We start from the raw sequence: 18,573 nt of genomic DNA on the forward strand, positions 1-18,573 counted from the left end.
TGCTGAGGGTTCGATCACGGCCGCCGCGGCCGCAATTCGACGGGGACGAAATGCAAGAGCGTTCGTGTATATAGGTTAAAGAGTCCCAAATGGTCAAAACTAATCTCGAGTTCTCCACTATGGCGCGTCTTGTAATCCGATCATTGTCTCGACACGTAAGATCCCGCAATTTTTGAACCTCTTGCGGGAACAAGAGCTGCCGATACGGGAGATGTTAATATCGGAACCAGCGCATGATTACCGAGGCGCTTTCCCTGCCAAGTGCACTGCTCGTCGCCGCTCACGTCTAGGGAGGCCCTCGAACAACATCTCGCCGTCGCACGGTTGACTCTTGCCAACGCGCACCTGCCGCAGGTGACGCGACCTTCAATGCACGGCCTTAAATACATGGCGCGCGAGCCACGAATGTGCTGTTAATACTGGGACAGCGCGACGGCGGCCATGGCTCATGCATGCCCCATGTTGCTATCGCAATAGATATGCTTTGAATTCCGGGACGTCACGCTGACGTGCGTGCGCTGAGGTTTGGGGAATTCGAGAAAGCGAATCTTCTGCAGACGTAAACATTACATGCCATATGAATGAAAATATAGTCGGGAAGGAATGCTTTATCAGTGCGACCTGATTTCCTGTTGCCCTATTCAGTGTTCATTTATTACCTCCGCTGTAACGTTGGCACCCACCGAGGGTTATAATCGTGCCCGATTGTGTGTGAAGGGTTCGCTGTAAACAAACTGAGCTAACCAGGAGGCTATGGCAGGATATTATTTATTGACAAAGCTAAGCTCTGGAAAATTGTCCAAGCGATGGTGGAGGAGATGGAAATGCACCTGCAAAGTTATTGCGTGTTCGACGTGTGAAATTCAGTAGGTCGAGAGGCCACACATAGTCAGTTTCGTTATTAAACGGGTCTTATCGCTCATCAGCCTACAAGGTCACACGAGCTCGATATATTTTAGTTCCTGACAACCGACACGTTGCACCTTGTCCAGTGAGCGTGACTGACCTCCCGCACAACTTCACTCTCGCATCCACCTCCTCAAGTGTAGGGTAGCAAACTGGACAAAGGCTAGATAACTTCCCTGCCTTTGCTTCAATTTCCGTCTTCCTAAGCAGAAGCAAAGTAATTGGAGAAATTTAGCAGTTTCCGCTGAGCCAGTCAAGAGGTAAATGTAGATAGAGGTAAACCACTAAGTCGTAAGGCCGGCGTGGACTTGTCGTGAATGCTGTGCTTGAACTCTGCGCTGATAATCGATGGCGCGTTGTAGTAAACGATCGTGAGGACATTTTTCTTGTTGTCGCGATCAACGCAAAATAACCTGTTCACGTGGACATCACGAGCACATACAGTCCATATAGCATGTCGAACGTCTTGCAATACGCCAACAAACCAGAATGATAACTACGGGGATACCACGCTTCCATAGCGCGTACATGGCGCTTCCATAGCACGTATTTCTTATTGCGCAATAGGCACGGAAAACCAGAGTCAACATTGAGGCAACAACAGGGAAACAAAGATCAAAGAGTCAACAGACCTCGTGAAGGGGCTTATCTGAAAGGCTGCCTCGAGAAGTGATACGACTACAGCCGCATGATGCACCTGGAAAGCAAACGGTACGGTCAACCATACGGCCTCTGTCGCAATTGTGTGCTTACGCCGTCAGCCGAGATGTGAGAAAATCCAGCCGTTGTGTCTGGATAATGCCGCAACAGCTGATACGGCAAATGAGATCTGTATCCCATTGGCGTCTCAGCGCAAGTTCGGTCGAGGCGGGCATCGAAGCGACACTGAAATTTTTGCGTGCTGCGTCCGATCCCTTTGCAGAAGATGAGCCCTTTTTTACCCATACTTGTGCTTGCCCTTTCTTTTTGGGTATTCACCAAGGCAAATGATATTTCCTACAAGGAACGAAGGTTCAGGACAAAGGTAAGAACTTCTTTTACTCCTCTTATTACTAAAGCCAAGCGTTGTTTGACTCCTACCCGGCGTTTGGCGTTCGCCGTTTCCTCGTCGTATCTATTCGTGGATATTGGGTAGAATACAAGTACGATCAAACGGGTACTATGTGTTCCAAGTAACTTGTGCCAAAATTTAAAAATATGGAAATGCTACGTAACTAGATATAACCAAGGTAATGTTAATTATTGTCGCTTGAAACAAGTCGGTCTATTTTTTTTTGTATTTCGCCCAATTACCTAATTAGTTACAATATAAGGTGCCCCGCCGACTAGTCGCATGGCGCATTTTCGTGTCTTGTTGGCTTTCTTTGAGGCATGGGGGAAAAAAAAACCTTTTTGTACCACGTAGTCACGTTTGGGAGCACGCTCGAGAGCAGCACGACACCACTGCGCAAGCGCTCCGTCACGTGGCTTTTTTCATAAAATTAAAAATTAAATTATGAGATTTTACGTGCCAAAACCACTTTCTGTTTATGAGGCACACCGTAGGGGAGGACTCCGGAAATTTTGACCACCTGGGGTTCTTTAACGTGCACCTAAATCTAAGCACAGGGGTTTTCGCATTTCGCTCCCATCGAAATGCGGCCGCCGTGGCCGGGATTCGATCCCGCGACCTCGTGCTCAGCAGCCCAACACCATAGCCACTGAGCAACCACGGCCGGTGCTTTTTTCATACTTCGCGAGCTTCGTCACTACGTGAGACGCATCGTAAACGAAACAATTCAGTAGGTTGTTTCTGAAGGTGCTCTACAAATCTGCTATCATACTGGGTGTCCTCAGCTAATAATTAAAGAGGTGGGTAACTAAACTTAATTAATTAGTGAGTTACAGGGAAAAAGAATGTATGAGTTACTATAGGCTACCGCGAATATATTCGTTCGGTTCAATTCGCTTACGACGCACCTTTCATTTTAAATTCTTGGCTCAAGTTATGTGGGACACCCTATACGTGACATTGTAACGTAAGGTGCAGAGAAGCTGTGATCTTTGCGGTGCGTAATCATAACCAATGTATGAGCTTACAGATTGCATAGGATGAAAGTTAGCACATTTGTACGAGTCGCTCTTAGTTGAATAGCGTTTATTTAAATGATTCACTACAAAAGCTGTAGAAAAAATCACTAATTATGTTTGAAATAATTACCTTATGGCATATATTGCAATTTAGAAGCTCTAGTGAGGGAGACTGCCATGCCCATCCTCTCGAAAATAATTGTGTGGATGACACCATTTACGAGATATGCGCCGTCAAACTTGCGACAAAAATTCGCTGTCGTTCCACTTACTTTCTTAACAAAACGTCGCTTTATGCATTTAATTACAAAAGTAACTGGTGCGCCAATGCATTTATACGCAAAGTTCGGGAATTAATATGTTGAAACTGTCATCCTGAAAATTCGTTCCAAGTGGAGCCGCCTTGAGAATTCCTCGGCTAGAATAGGTAAATTGCAATATGTGCCAGAAGGTAATTAGTGAAATACGTAATTAGTGAATTTTTGAGAATTAGTCGATTATGCATTTTTTTTGTGTGTGTGCAAGTTATGTCCCCCTCTTTGAGCCATGGACTAGAATTGTGCTATCTACCACAGGCAAGTGTCTTTCTTGAACGTTTGAGAATGTTCGCCGAAACACCCGGTATATAGATTATTGTTGTTTCGGAACAAGAAAATCCAAAAAAAGGCGTGAAATTGTTTTGGAGGCTAGGTTAAGATATCATGAACATATCTTTCTTGTTGAACTTTTATGCAGGTGCTCTAACAACGATAATACTTGTTTTAAACGGTAAAGTTTACTTGACAGAAGCGATGCGAGCAAGCTTTGAAGAAAGCTTTAGTGCCGAAAAAGCCACTGCGGCAAACAGAGCATCTGAATCCAGACAGCCTAGGTATAAATGTTATGTAGGTACTGATTAAGTTATTTGCAACGTCATAAGTCACGACGACTGCTTATAGAGTACTAAATAACTCACAGTGTAGGTGACAATCGATAACTGCAGGTAGACCACTTTGCGTTCCACAATAACAAGACCTTCGAGTTGCGCTACCTAATGGACGATACGTACTGGGATCGCGACGGTGGACCCATCTTCATTTACACTGGCAACGAGGACAGGATTGAAGCCTTTGCAGAGGCCACGGTAAGCAACTTCCTTCGGCTTCCAAGGTTACGGCATGCGAGAAGCTCTCTAAGTGTCGTTAACGTTCCAACTGTTTCGTTGCGTACAGGGTGCCTTGTGGGAGTGGGCTCCCGAATTCGGCGCCCTCGTGATTTTCGCGGAGCACAGGTTCTTCGGCCAGTCCCTTCCGTTCGGCAACGAATCATTCCAGGTGACAAAGCTATTTAGATCTGGTATGGTGCTAGATCATGATACTCGTTCTCCCAACTGATGCAACCGAGCACTTCTTCCCAGAAGCGTTTGCTTGCAACAGGAGGGGTGAGCGTCAATGCCGGGGCTTTCGTTATTATTCTTTTTTTGAGGCATGTAACGATGCCTTTCTTTTGCCGCATAACCGATCGCTGCATGCGCAAAAAGAACAGAGCGTTTAAAGAAGTGCTCCTTCGCCGATAGAGTTTCCCATCAATAATCGCTAGAGGAAACTCTGGCGCTGCCATCGCTCAGTCATACCATGCGAGCGATGGTTAGTACATTGGTTTGTGTAATCTTTGTTCTTGTGGCTGCAGACGTTCTAGATGCCTTATTTACTACGCTTTATCTGGCTTTATCGGCCTTAACTTCAAAGCAACCCTACTTTTTTTTTTACTGGGGAAAGCAATAAGACTTCTCGCACGTACAACTATTAGGCAATGTTGCATTTAGAACGCACAGTTCTTCCCGAAAATGGTTAGCAAAGTCACGAATTCGCTTGAAGCAAGAAGAAGAAACTTTAGGGGCAATTACATGTACTGACCACCATTCGCATGTTGGATGAGCCGACATACTTGCAGCTTTGGTAGACACTAGCGCCAATATTTCGTCTAGTGATTACAAAAAACAACTATGCCTTCGCCTGAGGCGCCAGTGAGGCAATGGTCAGATGTGCATAGAAGGACCACCACATATTTTGCTTTCGCATGCCGTGCAGTGCACGCTGCTAGAGCGTACGGAGATGCAGGCCCGGCCCCCGCTCGCGCGCTCCGTTCGCTTTGCGAGGGCACCCGTACTGATTTTAATATATTTGCAACCCTTCATTGTACAGGTGCACATGATTATCGCAATAAAGCCCGTCCTTCGCTCTAGAGGTTTCGCTATCGAACCATTGTTTGCAACCGGAACTGTATGTTTGTTTCTGATACGATTGTAAACGGGTATCTAATGTATGCCGCAGATAAGAAACCACTGGCGCCTAAAAGATGTTCAAACGAAAGTAAGTTCTCGAAAATAGAAGTACCTTTAAGCTCAGTGCATGCTTTTCGTTTCTATGTTGCTGTCACCTCCCTCATGATTAGTAGGCAGGCTTTGTGCCCCTTCCGGTGGTAGTTGCCAGCCTGCTCCTCGCTTTGCCTTACCTGTTAAGTGCATATATGTGTTCAAAACAAATAATAATAATAATAATAATAATAATAATAATAATAATAATAATAATAATAATAATAATAATAATAATAATAATATGTGTTTCGAGAATTAAACAACATGAATTTGTGAAAATGTCGTATATGCAAGGCAGCTGCATGTTGCCTGTGGTGCTTTACAGCACTGGGAATGTACACGTACTTTGCTGCCATTTCTGCGACATTTGTGACTACGTTAATAAGTAAGTTACGAAGTCTACAGGGGGCTAAATATGTCATCTTGAGTGACCAGTGTGTAATGACCCGAAAAACATCCTGTTTAATACTGAGGTTACCGCAGTCGAATTATAGGCGGAAAGGAAGGGTTCGGATGTAGATAATAATAAGGTTACTATCAATGTTACCGCTGAAATCTAAAAAGTGTCATATAGATGGGCTGTTGCCATTGGTCATTCGCTGCACAGAAGGAAGGAAGGAAAAAGTGGAGAAGGAAAGGCAGGGAGGTTAACCAGTTTAGCTTAACCAGTTTGCTACCCTACACATGGGAGCTTGATGGGGGTGATCAAAGATGGGGAAGAGAGAGAGAGCACATAACACAGCACACACATCGTCAGTTACAGTCCCTCACTCTTGCGCGGTACGTGGCATCACTGTGAGAGCCGCTTGTCCAAGCCCGTCTCTTTCAAAAACCGAAGTAGTCCCTTCGTCGCCTCCTGCACAGACATAGCGCTTACGCAAAGCAGCTCCCAGTAGGTTGAGGTTCGCGACGTCTTACTAGTAGCCATTGCTTGCTTGCCAGTGTAAACGCCAGGCAAAACTTGCCTGATTGTAATGCTCGCCTCGATACGTGACGTCGCTATCTCTCCCGCGTGCGCGTATTCATATCCGTTCATTGTTTAGGGCGGCGCGATCGGCTCACTACGACAAAACGGAGGCACCGATCAAGCGTCATCGCCTGCGGAAAGCAATGCGCACATTGTTACACATCCGTGCGGACGCGAATGTGCAACCGTCGCCAGGCGTTGCCCGTCTCTATTGAACGCGACCAGAGTGCTGCTCGAGTGCTCTACACAGCCGGGAACAAGTCTGCACTTTTCTTACGATGTATAACACTTGCGGTTTTGCGATTTTTACGTTGTCATTGATTGGGCTTAAGAAACGCAATATCTGCACGATAACTGCATTCGCTGTTCTTTATACGCAAATGAAAATAAAATAAAAAAGCATAGTCAGGTCATAATGGTTACAGCTTTTCCTTCTCACATAACACCAATAAACATATAAGAGAGCACACGTCACACGCTCGAAAAATCATGAGCGGGGTGAGTGACAAAGCGTAAAGGGCCGGTTTCTTCGCCTGTATACGATCGATTGGTTGATAGATTGATTGCTTCCTTTGATTGCATTTTTTTTTCATCGCTCAACCCATACACTACAGAGCCCCGACAAGCTGGGCTACCTGACGAGCGACCAGGCCTTGGCTGACTATGCCGACCTAATTCTGCACCTCAAGTACACCTTGCCCGGAGCCGAGAAGAGTCCTGTGGTCGCGTTTGGCGGCTCGTACGGTGCAATGCTCGCTGCCTGGATGAGGCTTAAGTACCCGCACATTGTCGAAGGGTGAGAATGCTCATTCATTGAGTGACGCCTGTGAAGTGTTTAAGGCTGTGTGATTTATTTTCCGCTCGTATAAATTGTGATCACGCGTGACCTTACTGACCTGTAAGACTGATTTTGGAGTTAATGTCGCAGATGTGGCAACTGTGACAGTTGCGGACGGAAGTCAAACTATCAAACATATACACAAAAGACAACTATGACAAGCGTTTTATAGCAAGAACTGCGCTCGCAACAAGAACAGCAACCTGCACGGTTGAAGATATTCAGGCGTTGCGACAATTCTGCGCTTGAAAGTGCCACGAACAAATAAATGGCAGACTCACAGCGTATGCTGCATGGAAAACAAAAAATTGTGCCTGAGTGCGCTCGCATATATCTGAAGCCTGCGGTGAGAATCAAAGCCAATAATGCTTACTAAGGACAGGACGTAATATTATTGACTGCAACGTCAGTAGCTTGCCTATTATTTAGCTTTATAAAAACATTTTGGCGGGAACTGAAAGAGAAATTGTATATTAAAGCTTGTTTAATGCGGTGCAACAATTTACTTATTTTACATGCAGGGGGCTAAGAAATTAGGAGGGGAGCGGTAAAATTCATTACAGCAACAAACGTGCAACAAATAAACAAAACTAACACCAGATTCTCTGCCAACCGTATAATGTTAGTCAATACCTCTCACAAAGGCTTTATGGGCCATGTTGGAAATGCCTCTACGATGTTGGTTTCATTCCTGCAATATTTTGAGAAAAAAATACTCTCAAAGATTTGCTAATGCAGGGTTCATTTCAAAATTTATAGCCGTAATTCATTCAGAACGGCATGAGCTGGGATTGAGAAACTAGTTTGTCGCGAACGCAAGATTTGGTACACAGGTAACTTCTGAATCAAACTGAACTGTGTTATGCACTCTATGCTAGCGCATGGAAGTGCTGGTTTACCTTGAAATGAGTTTATGCTTCTAGTAAGATTACAATCTGAAAGGGCGAATTCCTCTTACCCCTTTCAGAGTGGCTCTAGGAAAACACTTTATAGAAGTCACTTCTGGGCTGATATCTTTCTCTATGGGATGGTCAATGGTCAAAAAGAAAAGGTGGCGAAGTATGCAGCGCCGTGGAAAACGTAGCTTCATAAAGCATCAGCTACGACGCTTTAGTTTTATTACAGGGCTGATGTGTACAGGCATCGAGCTCTGAACCGAGTGTTCCAAGCTATTAAACCCACCAAGAGAGGAGGAGACAAAAGAGGCGAAATGCAGAGATGTTAACATCTATAAACCTGCTGTTGGTTGCTCTGCATTGAAGGTGCGGGAGGAGGGAGGAAGAGGGAGAAAGGAGTCAGAATTCGTGCTAAACAATTAGCGCGCTGTGGGTGTATTAAATGTACACCGTTCAAAATAAGGTCACCTATGCAGCAAAACATGGCAAAGGAGGTACACTGCAAATCACCACATTCATTGTCCCGACCACTTCTGTCTGAGTTGCCGCCAAGTTTCTCGGTAAGGATTGTCCCAGTCTTTCCTCCTCTTCCAGAGCGCTGACGTCTGGCGGGCCGTTCAACATGCCGCCAGGTCTCGCTCCCTGCTCAACGTACAGTGAAGCGGTCACTAAGGCCTACAGGAGCGTGTCTGAGCAGTGCGTCACCGCCATCCGTAATTCGTGGTCTGTTATGGAGAGACTTGCTTCCACAGGTACGCACGGAGGTCAGAACTGGTGACTAAGACACGTCTGCACTTTCAGAGCGTTCTGCTGCTGTGGCACCTTTTTCTACCTAAAGTAGTTCCTTCGTTCTGTCCGAAAAAAAGTAATTCCAGTATTTTTTTTCCGCTTTACATGTTTTCAAACAAAGAGCACGCGGCACCGCACAGTGAAGAAGACAGGCTATTGACGCTGTAGGGAAATAGATTCCTGCTTCGTTATTCGGTTAGAGCATAGCATAGAGTAGTACACGCAGTATAAATAGAAAAATACAACCCTAGGATGTGACAAAATACAGTTGTAACTGTGGCAGGAAAGCAATTAATGTAAATAAAGTTTGTAACTTCAAATGCTACTAAGTATAATACTGCAAGCACACAAAATAAACAAAATTACAAAAAGCAAGAGGACTGGAAGCATGTTTACTGGTTCATACTAATAGGCAATGTTATTTTAGAGTAGAATGTAGGCAATTTTTGTCGATAAATATTTAGCTAGGCCTTAGTAGACCGCATCAAAATCCATTACGTCACTGCGAGAAAACGCGGAAATTTCACGTTAGCAACGCCGCCAGCCTTTCGTGTTTGCGTCTTTTCTTGTTTACGAAGCGTCTTCTCGCGGTTAGAGTGGCTATTTCGGCGTTGTGAAAGAGTAATTTACTAACACAAATTGTATAGATTTTTCTACATATTTAGTGTTCCTTTAACCTCATTGTGGTGTCTTCTGTCGATTTCAGAGGCAGGGTCAAGGTATCTGCAAGAAAAGTTCAGAACGTGCCAGCCGCTGCATCCGAGCAACTACACAGTGTTCAGAGACATGTTACGTGACACGTACGGCGTGGTGGCGATGTCAAACTACGCTGATGAATCCGAGCTGGTGGGAACACTACCGGCAAATCCTGTCAAGGTGGGCATTCTTTGCCTGCTCGCCAAATTGTTTCTGTCATTGCCGCTACTTCAGCACTAATTCTACGTAATGGCAAGTGGGCATTCGAGAGCGCTTGTGGGTCGAAACAAACGGCATCTTATTGAATGTTTACCAACAATTTACAAACATAGAAATGTGATAGTAACATAAAACACATTAGTCCAAACTCAGGGAGAGAAAGTGAAAAACGAAATTCCGTAAGGAAGGAGAAGCGTGTCCAATTACTAGACTTTAAAAAATGCACGTGTGTTTTGTTGTCTTCTCCCAAAACAACAGCGCCAATCATACGTCCCAAATTTGCCCCCTAATAAATAGTTTTCCTTGTAGTCTGGCTTGTTAGCATTATTATCATCGGCCAAATAAAGTATATTGTAGAGAAACAGTCGCACCGAATGTTCTTGAGTTGCCACCGTATATTCAGAGCAGGGCTTGAATCGGATCTACCCTTTATTTGAAAATTTCCCAACCTTAGCTAATTCCCTGCCATCCTTGATCCCTTTCCAACTGCACTGGCGCCTAATCAGCAACTTTCATGTACCACTTAATCTCAGTTACAACCATTACATGACTGACGAAACTCCAATTCTTTATAATGATCTGGTGAACTCGCTTTCAATCGCTGACACATGCTGTGTATTTATTTCTTCCTAGAGATACGCACAGTTTTTACACAGTCTTTGCAATATCTTAATTACAGGCACCAATGCAGCGTTTTGTCTAATCCCTACTTACATAGCTTTTATGTAATAAACTCGCACCCATTATTTCCTTTTCGTTACATCTCTATAGTTGCCCGAATACAGGATAATTTATTAGAGGTAAGGCAGAACGGTCGCCCTGAGATAGTATGCTCTGGCCTGATACTCTGCACACGAGAAGAAGGAAAGAGAACGAAAAAGACTTATGAAAGATCATAATGGAGACAGGAAGATAGGATGCGTACGTACAACAACGACGTAGCGCAGTGGTTCACATGAAGTCTGCAGTCTAGCCTGTGTTCTTTAAATAACAGCAAAAACATTTACAAGGGCTCTTGTCGACTCTGCGGTTACACATTGCGGCCAGTATAGTACATTCCAACATTGTTTGCCGTCCAATGCATGCCAGCGCCGCCCACAAGTTTCTGTCTCGTAAGTGAGCTCAGTGTGTTGATTATGCGTCCTTTCTGTTCAAGGACACCTGCTTGGGGCTCTGTACTGCCTGAAGTGTCTCCCCCTCCGTGCACCATTTCGACTAGTGGTTTACGCCATCCCCTCATCCTTCTTTTCTCCCCCTCCTCCCCCTCGTATTTTTACAGGAGATATGCAAGCACTTCATGAATGCCCCAAAAGGAAAACATGGATTGGTGGACGCCGCTGCTAATGCGATGTCGATGTTTTTCTCTGAGAGGGAGGGACGACCCTGTCTTGACCCTTTCCTGTACGAGAGAAACCTCGACGGCTATCAGTTCCTGGTAAGCCATGCAGTACTTGTTGCTAATAAGTTCGAATTATCCGATATACTTTGGCTGCTTACGTTCTTCCTTCCTCACATTTAACCTCATACCTGACGCAGTACTGTATTTGACGTGGGGCTCGCTACAAGTGTGCAAGTAGCGGATGCTCTTAATCAAGTGCTTGGAAGTCTAGAATAAGCATCATGGCTCGCCCGCAGCATTGAAGTAAAGAAGTGCGCGATTCACTGCTAAAGACACACTGCGACATACTGTTAACGACCACTCGTCCCTGGGCCACCTCAGGTGACTTAAGCACGCATCTCCGGCGATGAGGAAGCACCAACATCGGCTGCAGACGGCAGAATGAAGCAGCCCATCGCATCTGTGGGGCACGACATATAGCAGCTGCTTGGACTCGACTTTGGCGTCAGGGTGCTTCGCAGCACACTGTACTGCGTGCAAACTTGTAGACGTTAAAGAAAAAAAAGAGTAAACAATTACAATTACTTTCCTCAAATATTTAATTTGTTACAGTTACCAGTCATTTCTCCACAAAAACAATTCAGGAATCACTCAAAAGTAATGAACAACTTCTTCGTTACTTTCCTCCTGATTCTTTATAACATTGCAGAGATACCGCACACACAACGAGCTGGCCAGGCACACTCAGTGCTGCCTCTGCAACCCTTCCTGCATTGCTTAATTTCGCTAAAAAAGTGCTTCTCAAGAACTTTCGTCGTGGCTTTCCCTCGTTTTCCTTCTGAAAATTTCAGCAGCGAATCTGAAACCGCGCTCAATGTGCGCGCGCTGCAGGGTAAGGCAGTGTTGTCCCGTACAGACATCTTGCGCACAAGATTGCCGTTACTCAGCATTTGAGTCCTGTGTGAACCGCAACGTTTCACTGTTGTTAGCTGGATTTGAAAAAGACGCACTCGGTTGGACGAATGAAAAGCCGTAAGAATTGCCCGTAGGTGATTCATTAGCATTAACATCCAAAGTGGCCGTCGCTGTCAAGACATACCAGCACCGGTTCAATTCCCCGGCCAACACCTGGTGCAGCGTTAATATGAGGAAACGAATATTGAGCTCCCGTGTCTGCCCGTTCGAGAAAGGGAGAAGGAAAGGAGAGGAAAGGCAGGGATGTCAACTAGACTAAACAAGCGTCCGGTTTGCTACCCTACACTGGGGGTAAGGGAGAAGGGGAATAGAAAGAGAAAAAGAGGGAGGAGAAAGCACCGAGTGCCCGTTCGAACATGCTCATAAGACGAGGCTGATGAGTGGCACGATCTAGGGCGCTCGGGTTGTAGTCGCCTAATTCAGCTTCCCGAAGCTGCGTCTCCTGTTTCAGCTGATGTCGTCAATGGTGTAACTAATTACATGTGTTTGGTTACTAAGAGAAGTAAAGCTGTTGCAGTGAATGTTACGTAGTAGAATATATGTAGTCGTCAAATTACAATATTGCCAAAAAATGTAATAGATTACTTTTAGTTAATTAGATGTAACTCCTTACATACAAGTTTGGCTGCGTGCACACTCAGTGCTGCCTCTCTCCTTCTTACAATTCTTCTTTCCCTTGCCTCCGGTGTAGGGTAGCAAACCGGATGCTTGTATGGTATACCTCTCTGCTTTTATTGGGTTTGTTTCCTCTCTCTCTCTCTACATTTAGTAAACTGATGAGTAGGCTTCTCATTTTGGATTTCTGCAGGTTGGCTTTGTGACCTGTTCACTGCTAAGCAGCAGTCAGCGGTGTTTTTAAAAGGCCAACTGCAACGAAATTTCACCCTGGCTAAATTTGTTATGAATGCGTAGTACATACCACTGAAACAATTTTGAGCAAGCCACGCGGCTGGTAATTATATAGTCTATTTTTGTTAGTGTAATGAGCCTACAAATAACGCCTAAGCAAGAGAAGCGTGCACCTGGTGGTCGTTGCTATGACGTAATTTCCAGTACGGCTGCCTCCTAGATATTTAAGCGGGCCGTGGGTAGCCGCTTTATCTTGGAAGCCCCACTGAGGAACCGCGCGTTCTGTCATGCGTCATTGCCGGCGAGGGGCACCAAAGCGATGATTTTTTGCGAGGTTCTTGCGAAGCTTCCGTTGCATTTCAAACGACAAATTTCGTATGGAGATTCCTCTATATCTACCTCATAAACTATAGATTCCTTAACGCAGTCCAATATTCCCCATCCAGAATACGCGGTAGCCGCAGAAGAACATAATTACTAGAGCTCAATAAAGTTTTCACTCAATGACTCACTCCTGCTGGCCTTTGCAAATGAAATACTTTGGTTTTATGTACCATAACCAGAATTATGAGGCACACCGTAGCGTGGGACACCAGATTAATTTTGTCCTCCTGTGGTTCTCTAATCTGTGTATTTTAACTTCAAAAGAAACAAAAAAAAGAAGGAACAACGTCTTATGAAGCGCCAGTAAAACGCTGTTTAATAATTTTGTTTATTTAGGCATTTCGCTGTTTGACAGCTCATCAAGAACGCAAGAGGATGAAGTGCTATTCAGTCGCTATATCCAAATGCAGTTGTGTCGGTTTGTGTGGAGACAGCAATGGTCAAGCGATTCCGTTGACGCTTCTTATGGACATCCTGAAGCATAAAGAAGCTACGACCTGCTTAACGTTTTCATTTGCTATAACAAGTTATACTTAATATTCGCATTGGCGCCATTTTCTCGGGAAACTCATGCGTGTCATGTGTGTAATAAAAATAAAGTTATGAATTGGAGAGACGCGAAAAGGCGTAAAACGCAAAAAAAAAGATGGAAACAGGCAATAAACCTGTGGTATGCAAGTAACAAGGTTTCTGAAGTCTTAGCTTCGGGAACTTGGCATCGTCCATCAAATAAAGATTTGCCTCTCATAGAATGGCAATCCGTTATGTATAGATTTCATCCTGGGCTCATCCTGGACTCGTCTTGCGTTTTTTTCTTAATGCGACTCAATTGCAAAAATGATAAATTTGTTGCAGAAAGTTCGATTTATACTCAATGTGTTTTGAAATATATATTCCTTGTGCTTTTTATGTAAAACAATTTTTTTAGTTCCTATGTCACGGCCACTGCCAGAAAGAGGGACGAAGGTACCTTCAAGCCAGTCATTAACGGACTTTTCTGCTTGTTCCCCCACAACAATATTTCCACATTACGACGAAGCAATGAATGAATGAATGAATGAATGAAGTACGTATAAAGGAATAAATGTTATCACAGTCTATACATCACTATCTCAAGTCATTTTAATCCCAGTTCTATGCAAATAGCCTTCAGAGTTTTTTTTTTTTTTGCCACGTGGGAACACACCAGAGAACTGGATAGCGTAATGCCATCGATCTGGTGCCTGTATTTTTTCTTTCTTTTTTGCTCCAGACTTGCAACGAACTGATGCAGCCGTTCTGCGGCAATGGAGTAAGCGACATGTTCTATCCGTACACGTGGAATGCATCAGCTGAGAGAGAAAGGTGCCAGGAAAAGTTTGGCATCACACCGGATTTTTACAGAACCGTCATGATGTTCGGAGGGAGCAAATTCAGCACAGCGACCAACATCATCTTCAGGTAGGGCGTAGGAGGAAAATTTACTCGGAGCAAGGGGGCGAGCGTTGAAGGCGAGAATTATCACGTTTTGGCGATTTAGTCGACCAAAAACGGGAACCTAGTCCTTTCTACCCTGAAGGCTCAATGGTGGCTAAGAATATACTTTATGGACCAATGCACCAGTTTTACCCACGTCCTGTAACTATATTAATACTTCAAAACATCAAGTCGCCCCGTCTCCTTTTATTGTTCCTCGTGTTCTTAGGCGCCGTTTGCCGCTGTATGAATACGGCACTTGGACGTATGGTAACTACTTTAACCACATTTTTCAACACAGCTATTCATAAAAATAAATACAGTTTTCGTACTGCAGTACTAGGCGATATGGTATAGCATGGTAGACAGCACTTGCTTCTCTTATTATCTGAATTGAGAGATGTGCACCTATCCTCGCTCAAGTTTCAAAGAGCAAACAAAAGAGTATAATGACAAAAGATATGAGTTTCGCGCACGCAACATAAATACACAACTAACGTTCTTGAACAGTTCAGAAAACCCAGATTCTTTTAGGCGTACAAACTACGTCGCTCATAGGTGCCTATCTCTTACTTTAAACCCTGTTATGTGATAGTTTGCCATTGTTGCCTACGATTTATTCATGTTTCCTTTTTTTCTTCATTCACAGCAAAATGTGGGTGCCGAATTAGAGAGTAATAGAGTTCAGAAGCGTTCACCTAAAGCTATCATAACGCGTACCATCTCTCTTGCTTTTCCTCAGCAATGGCGAACTGGACCCTTGGTCAGCGCTGGGCATCCATGAGCCTCCGAACGACGACCTGGTCGTGATCATGATACCCGGCGCGGCGCATCATGTTGACCTGCGCTTCGCATCTCCGACTGACTCGCGAGCCGTGAAGCAGGCCAGGGTTATCGAGAAGAACTATATACGGCAATGGATTTCCCAGGATCCTCCACGGTCACAACTAAAGAAGGGGCCTCGAGTCATCACTCGAAGGGACAGAACCAGCTTCTTCAACGCGTACAGGTTTTAGAGCTGTTTAGAACAACGGTTTGCCCTCGCCACTTTGCGACAGACCTTGACTTCTAGCCAGGAAAGAGACTCAGGGAATATCCTGCAAGAGGTGTATCTCGGAAATTTGCAACGTCGTTTTTTTTCGTGCATGTGGACGCAGGTATCTCTGTCCACGGCTATCGATATCGCAAGTATTCTCACAATAACGGCCAGTTACCTGTTTGTTGCTGTAAGCGTATATGCTTAGAACATCGCCGACGCACAGGTAGTTTGCGTTCTGCCTCATATAGTCGGAAAATTTACAGAACCCTCGAAGTGCCGCATTGACGGGCTTCTAACACAGACGCGTTGCAAAAACCAAGGCATGGTACACGACCTATATTTATACGCACGACAATGGTTGTACAGACGCGCTCAGTGTTTCACGTTCCACATTGATGTCATCTTGACGAAACTGGGCACAAGATCAATAATTTGTCGGTGTAACAGCAGAATATGGCGGCACCCGTGAATCGAAAAGAAATAGTCCATATAGAAATGTTCAGAGCAAACCTTGTCAGTAAATGTTATATTTGCTAGTGAGCTTCCAGACCTATAGTCGGGCACAACTTAATACGACAAGAGAGGCTTGCCCAGATGACCAAAGTGCGGCAGCCGACTGCCTCCGCGACTAAACAAGTCCCGCTGACGCGACTCGGCCAAGTTTGAAGCGCGGGCTGCCATGTTCTCTGTCGGTGGAGCCATCGGCGGCATAGAGTTTCTCACTATATTACAGTGAGAAACTCTATGATCGGCAGTCGGTCCGGCTCATGACGTCAGCTTAGAGTGCTCGTTCATTGGTGGAGGCTCGTGTGCATCCGCCTTTGAGGGGCAAATGACGCTGCCTTCTAAAGTTGTAGCTGGATATAGCGCAGATACGGCTTTGAGTGATGTGTATGTGAGGAATAACTCGAGGCTGCATCTGCATAGACTTTCCTAATGAGTTTTCTTTTAGCTCTTTTTTTTTCGTGACTGAGGTGAAATTGCTCGTTAGAACACAGTACTGTTAGCCTTTATTATTCACTCCCTTTTCTCCAATTTATACGCTGTCAGAGAAGAAACAAATGTGACAAGCTTGTCCTGAAGCACGTATAAGGTGGTCCACATACCTACCATTATCGTTTCATTAATTAGGTGTTTAACACTTTCACAATTCGTAACAAAACAAATCTTATAAATGAATGCGCGCAAATGAGCGTATTAAAGATCCTGACCATCCTGCCTCTACGTCGTATTGCCACGGTGTTTTGCCATTATTGTTATTGTACTCATAAATTTTTATGAATAAACTAAAGCTAATTACCTTTTTCTTTTAGATTAGAATAACAAACGCGGAGACAAAGATAATTTCGTGACACACGCACGATATGGATTCACAACTGCTGATTTAGTTTTGATTTAGTTTTGCTTTAGTTCACATGACAAGTCGCACAAGCAAGCGGTACTTCTGGGTGTGCCAAGCATTTTTGTTATTATGCAGAGGCAGAATTGTTGGCAAAATTTATAGTTTTGTTCAACGACGTTTTCTCACGGTTTTTTATACATGGTGCGCGTACTTTGTCATGTTGCCTTCCAGCCTTGATTTGTAGAAATGGAATCAATAAAATATTTAGGCTTTTCACCTGTAACTGTTCTGCAGAATGCAAGACCAAGCGCAATTTACTACGTTCCTGAAAGCAGCCATATGACGCAAGTGTAGCTAGAGTTGCAGAGGGTGAACAGGAAAGGCTAGGTCGGAGTCAAGGTTCCGAGAAGGCAATTTTTCCCTCTTCTCCTAAAGCACGTTCAATACAATTATCTCTTCAAGGGAGCACATATCTGGTTAGATTAAGTTAGAAAGCTAACTTAATCCCTGCAACTTTATTACCAGAATAATATAGCTGATAGTATACGTTAGTCTGACGCATATCGAATAAAAATATGGACCCAATGCCTTGAAGCCATAATTCAGCTGTAACTGGTAGTGAATACTAAACGGCTCCCTTCAACCGTGGACCATACACGTTTCGAACAACAAATGCCATCTTGAACTTTAACTTTGTCAGGGCGCGTTGGTGCAGGACCAATCGGGCTGGCGAAGCACTGTTGCGTTGTTGGAGCTTCCCTTGTTCGCCTCCTGGTTGTCAAGCTGCTTTGCTGAATTACTGCGACGCCCTTGCCTTGCTTGAACACAGTTCGATAACAACGCACAATACTAAACACTACGCCGCAAAAAAAATAATAAACATACCGAAAATACGCACCACTTTTATAGAAGTAAAATGCCGACGCTGGGTTTTTCAGCGCTGATGTTACTTCGATGTGTTCTGTAGTAGCTGGAGGACGCCAGGGGGCGCCGAATAGTGCGGACGCGCAAACATCGGCTCCTGCTTTTTTCAAATGACCTTGGTGATTTTTTTTTGCCAAATCCTGGAAAGTTGTGCATCATTCGACGCAGTATGTAGCAAGGAACCAGCCCATACCGGACTCTTGTCGATAGGTGAGCTCTTCGACAATTTGAGATACTTTGAACTACCGACCAAGGTGGTCGTCGGCTCACCCTACCAGACGCGGCCTAGCGTCGGCGCGGCGTCCGTGGTAAGCCACGGCCTACTCGGCGTTGTGGGGCGACATGCCTGAAGTTGAGATGGTGGAAGGGGTCGAGATCGACCCCGCCGAAGCAAATTGCCCGGGCTGGACCACAGCAGTGGGCAGAAACAAGAAGGCTCGACCGGAGACGCCGAAGTCGACGGCCAGCACGGAGACGCACAATGGCGGGAAAGGTGGCCGCCGCACGGCCACCCGACAGAGCGCGATGA

The 18,573-nt window shown here is 44.9% G+C and overlaps 1 protein-coding gene across 1 annotated transcript; it reads left to right on the top strand.

Moving 5' to 3' along the window:
* The first annotated feature begins 1,611 nt into the window (after window positions 1–1,611).
* On the top strand, window positions 1,612–17,396 carry LOC139049734 (lysosomal Pro-X carboxypeptidase-like). The gene is made up of 9 exons (XM_070525526.1): window positions 1,612–1,930; window positions 3,959–4,099; window positions 4,188–4,289; window positions 6,914–7,095; window positions 8,628–8,785; window positions 9,529–9,698; window positions 11,017–11,172; window positions 14,537–14,724; window positions 15,482–17,396. The coding sequence occupies exons 1-9, from the start codon at window positions 1,832–1,834 to the stop codon at window positions 15,753–15,755; spliced, it is 1,470 nt and encodes a 489-aa protein (XP_070381627.1). The 5' UTR covers window positions 1,612–1,831; the 3' UTR covers window positions 15,756–17,396.
* Window positions 17,397–18,573: the final 1,177 nt, after the last annotated feature.

The sequence above is a fragment of the Dermacentor albipictus genome, chromosome 9 (genome assembly GCF_038994185.2).
Source record: "Dermacentor albipictus isolate Rhodes 1998 colony chromosome 9, USDA_Dalb.pri_finalv2, whole genome shotgun sequence".
In the NCBI taxonomy this organism is placed as follows: domain Eukaryota; kingdom Metazoa; phylum Arthropoda; class Arachnida; order Ixodida; family Ixodidae; genus Dermacentor; species Dermacentor albipictus.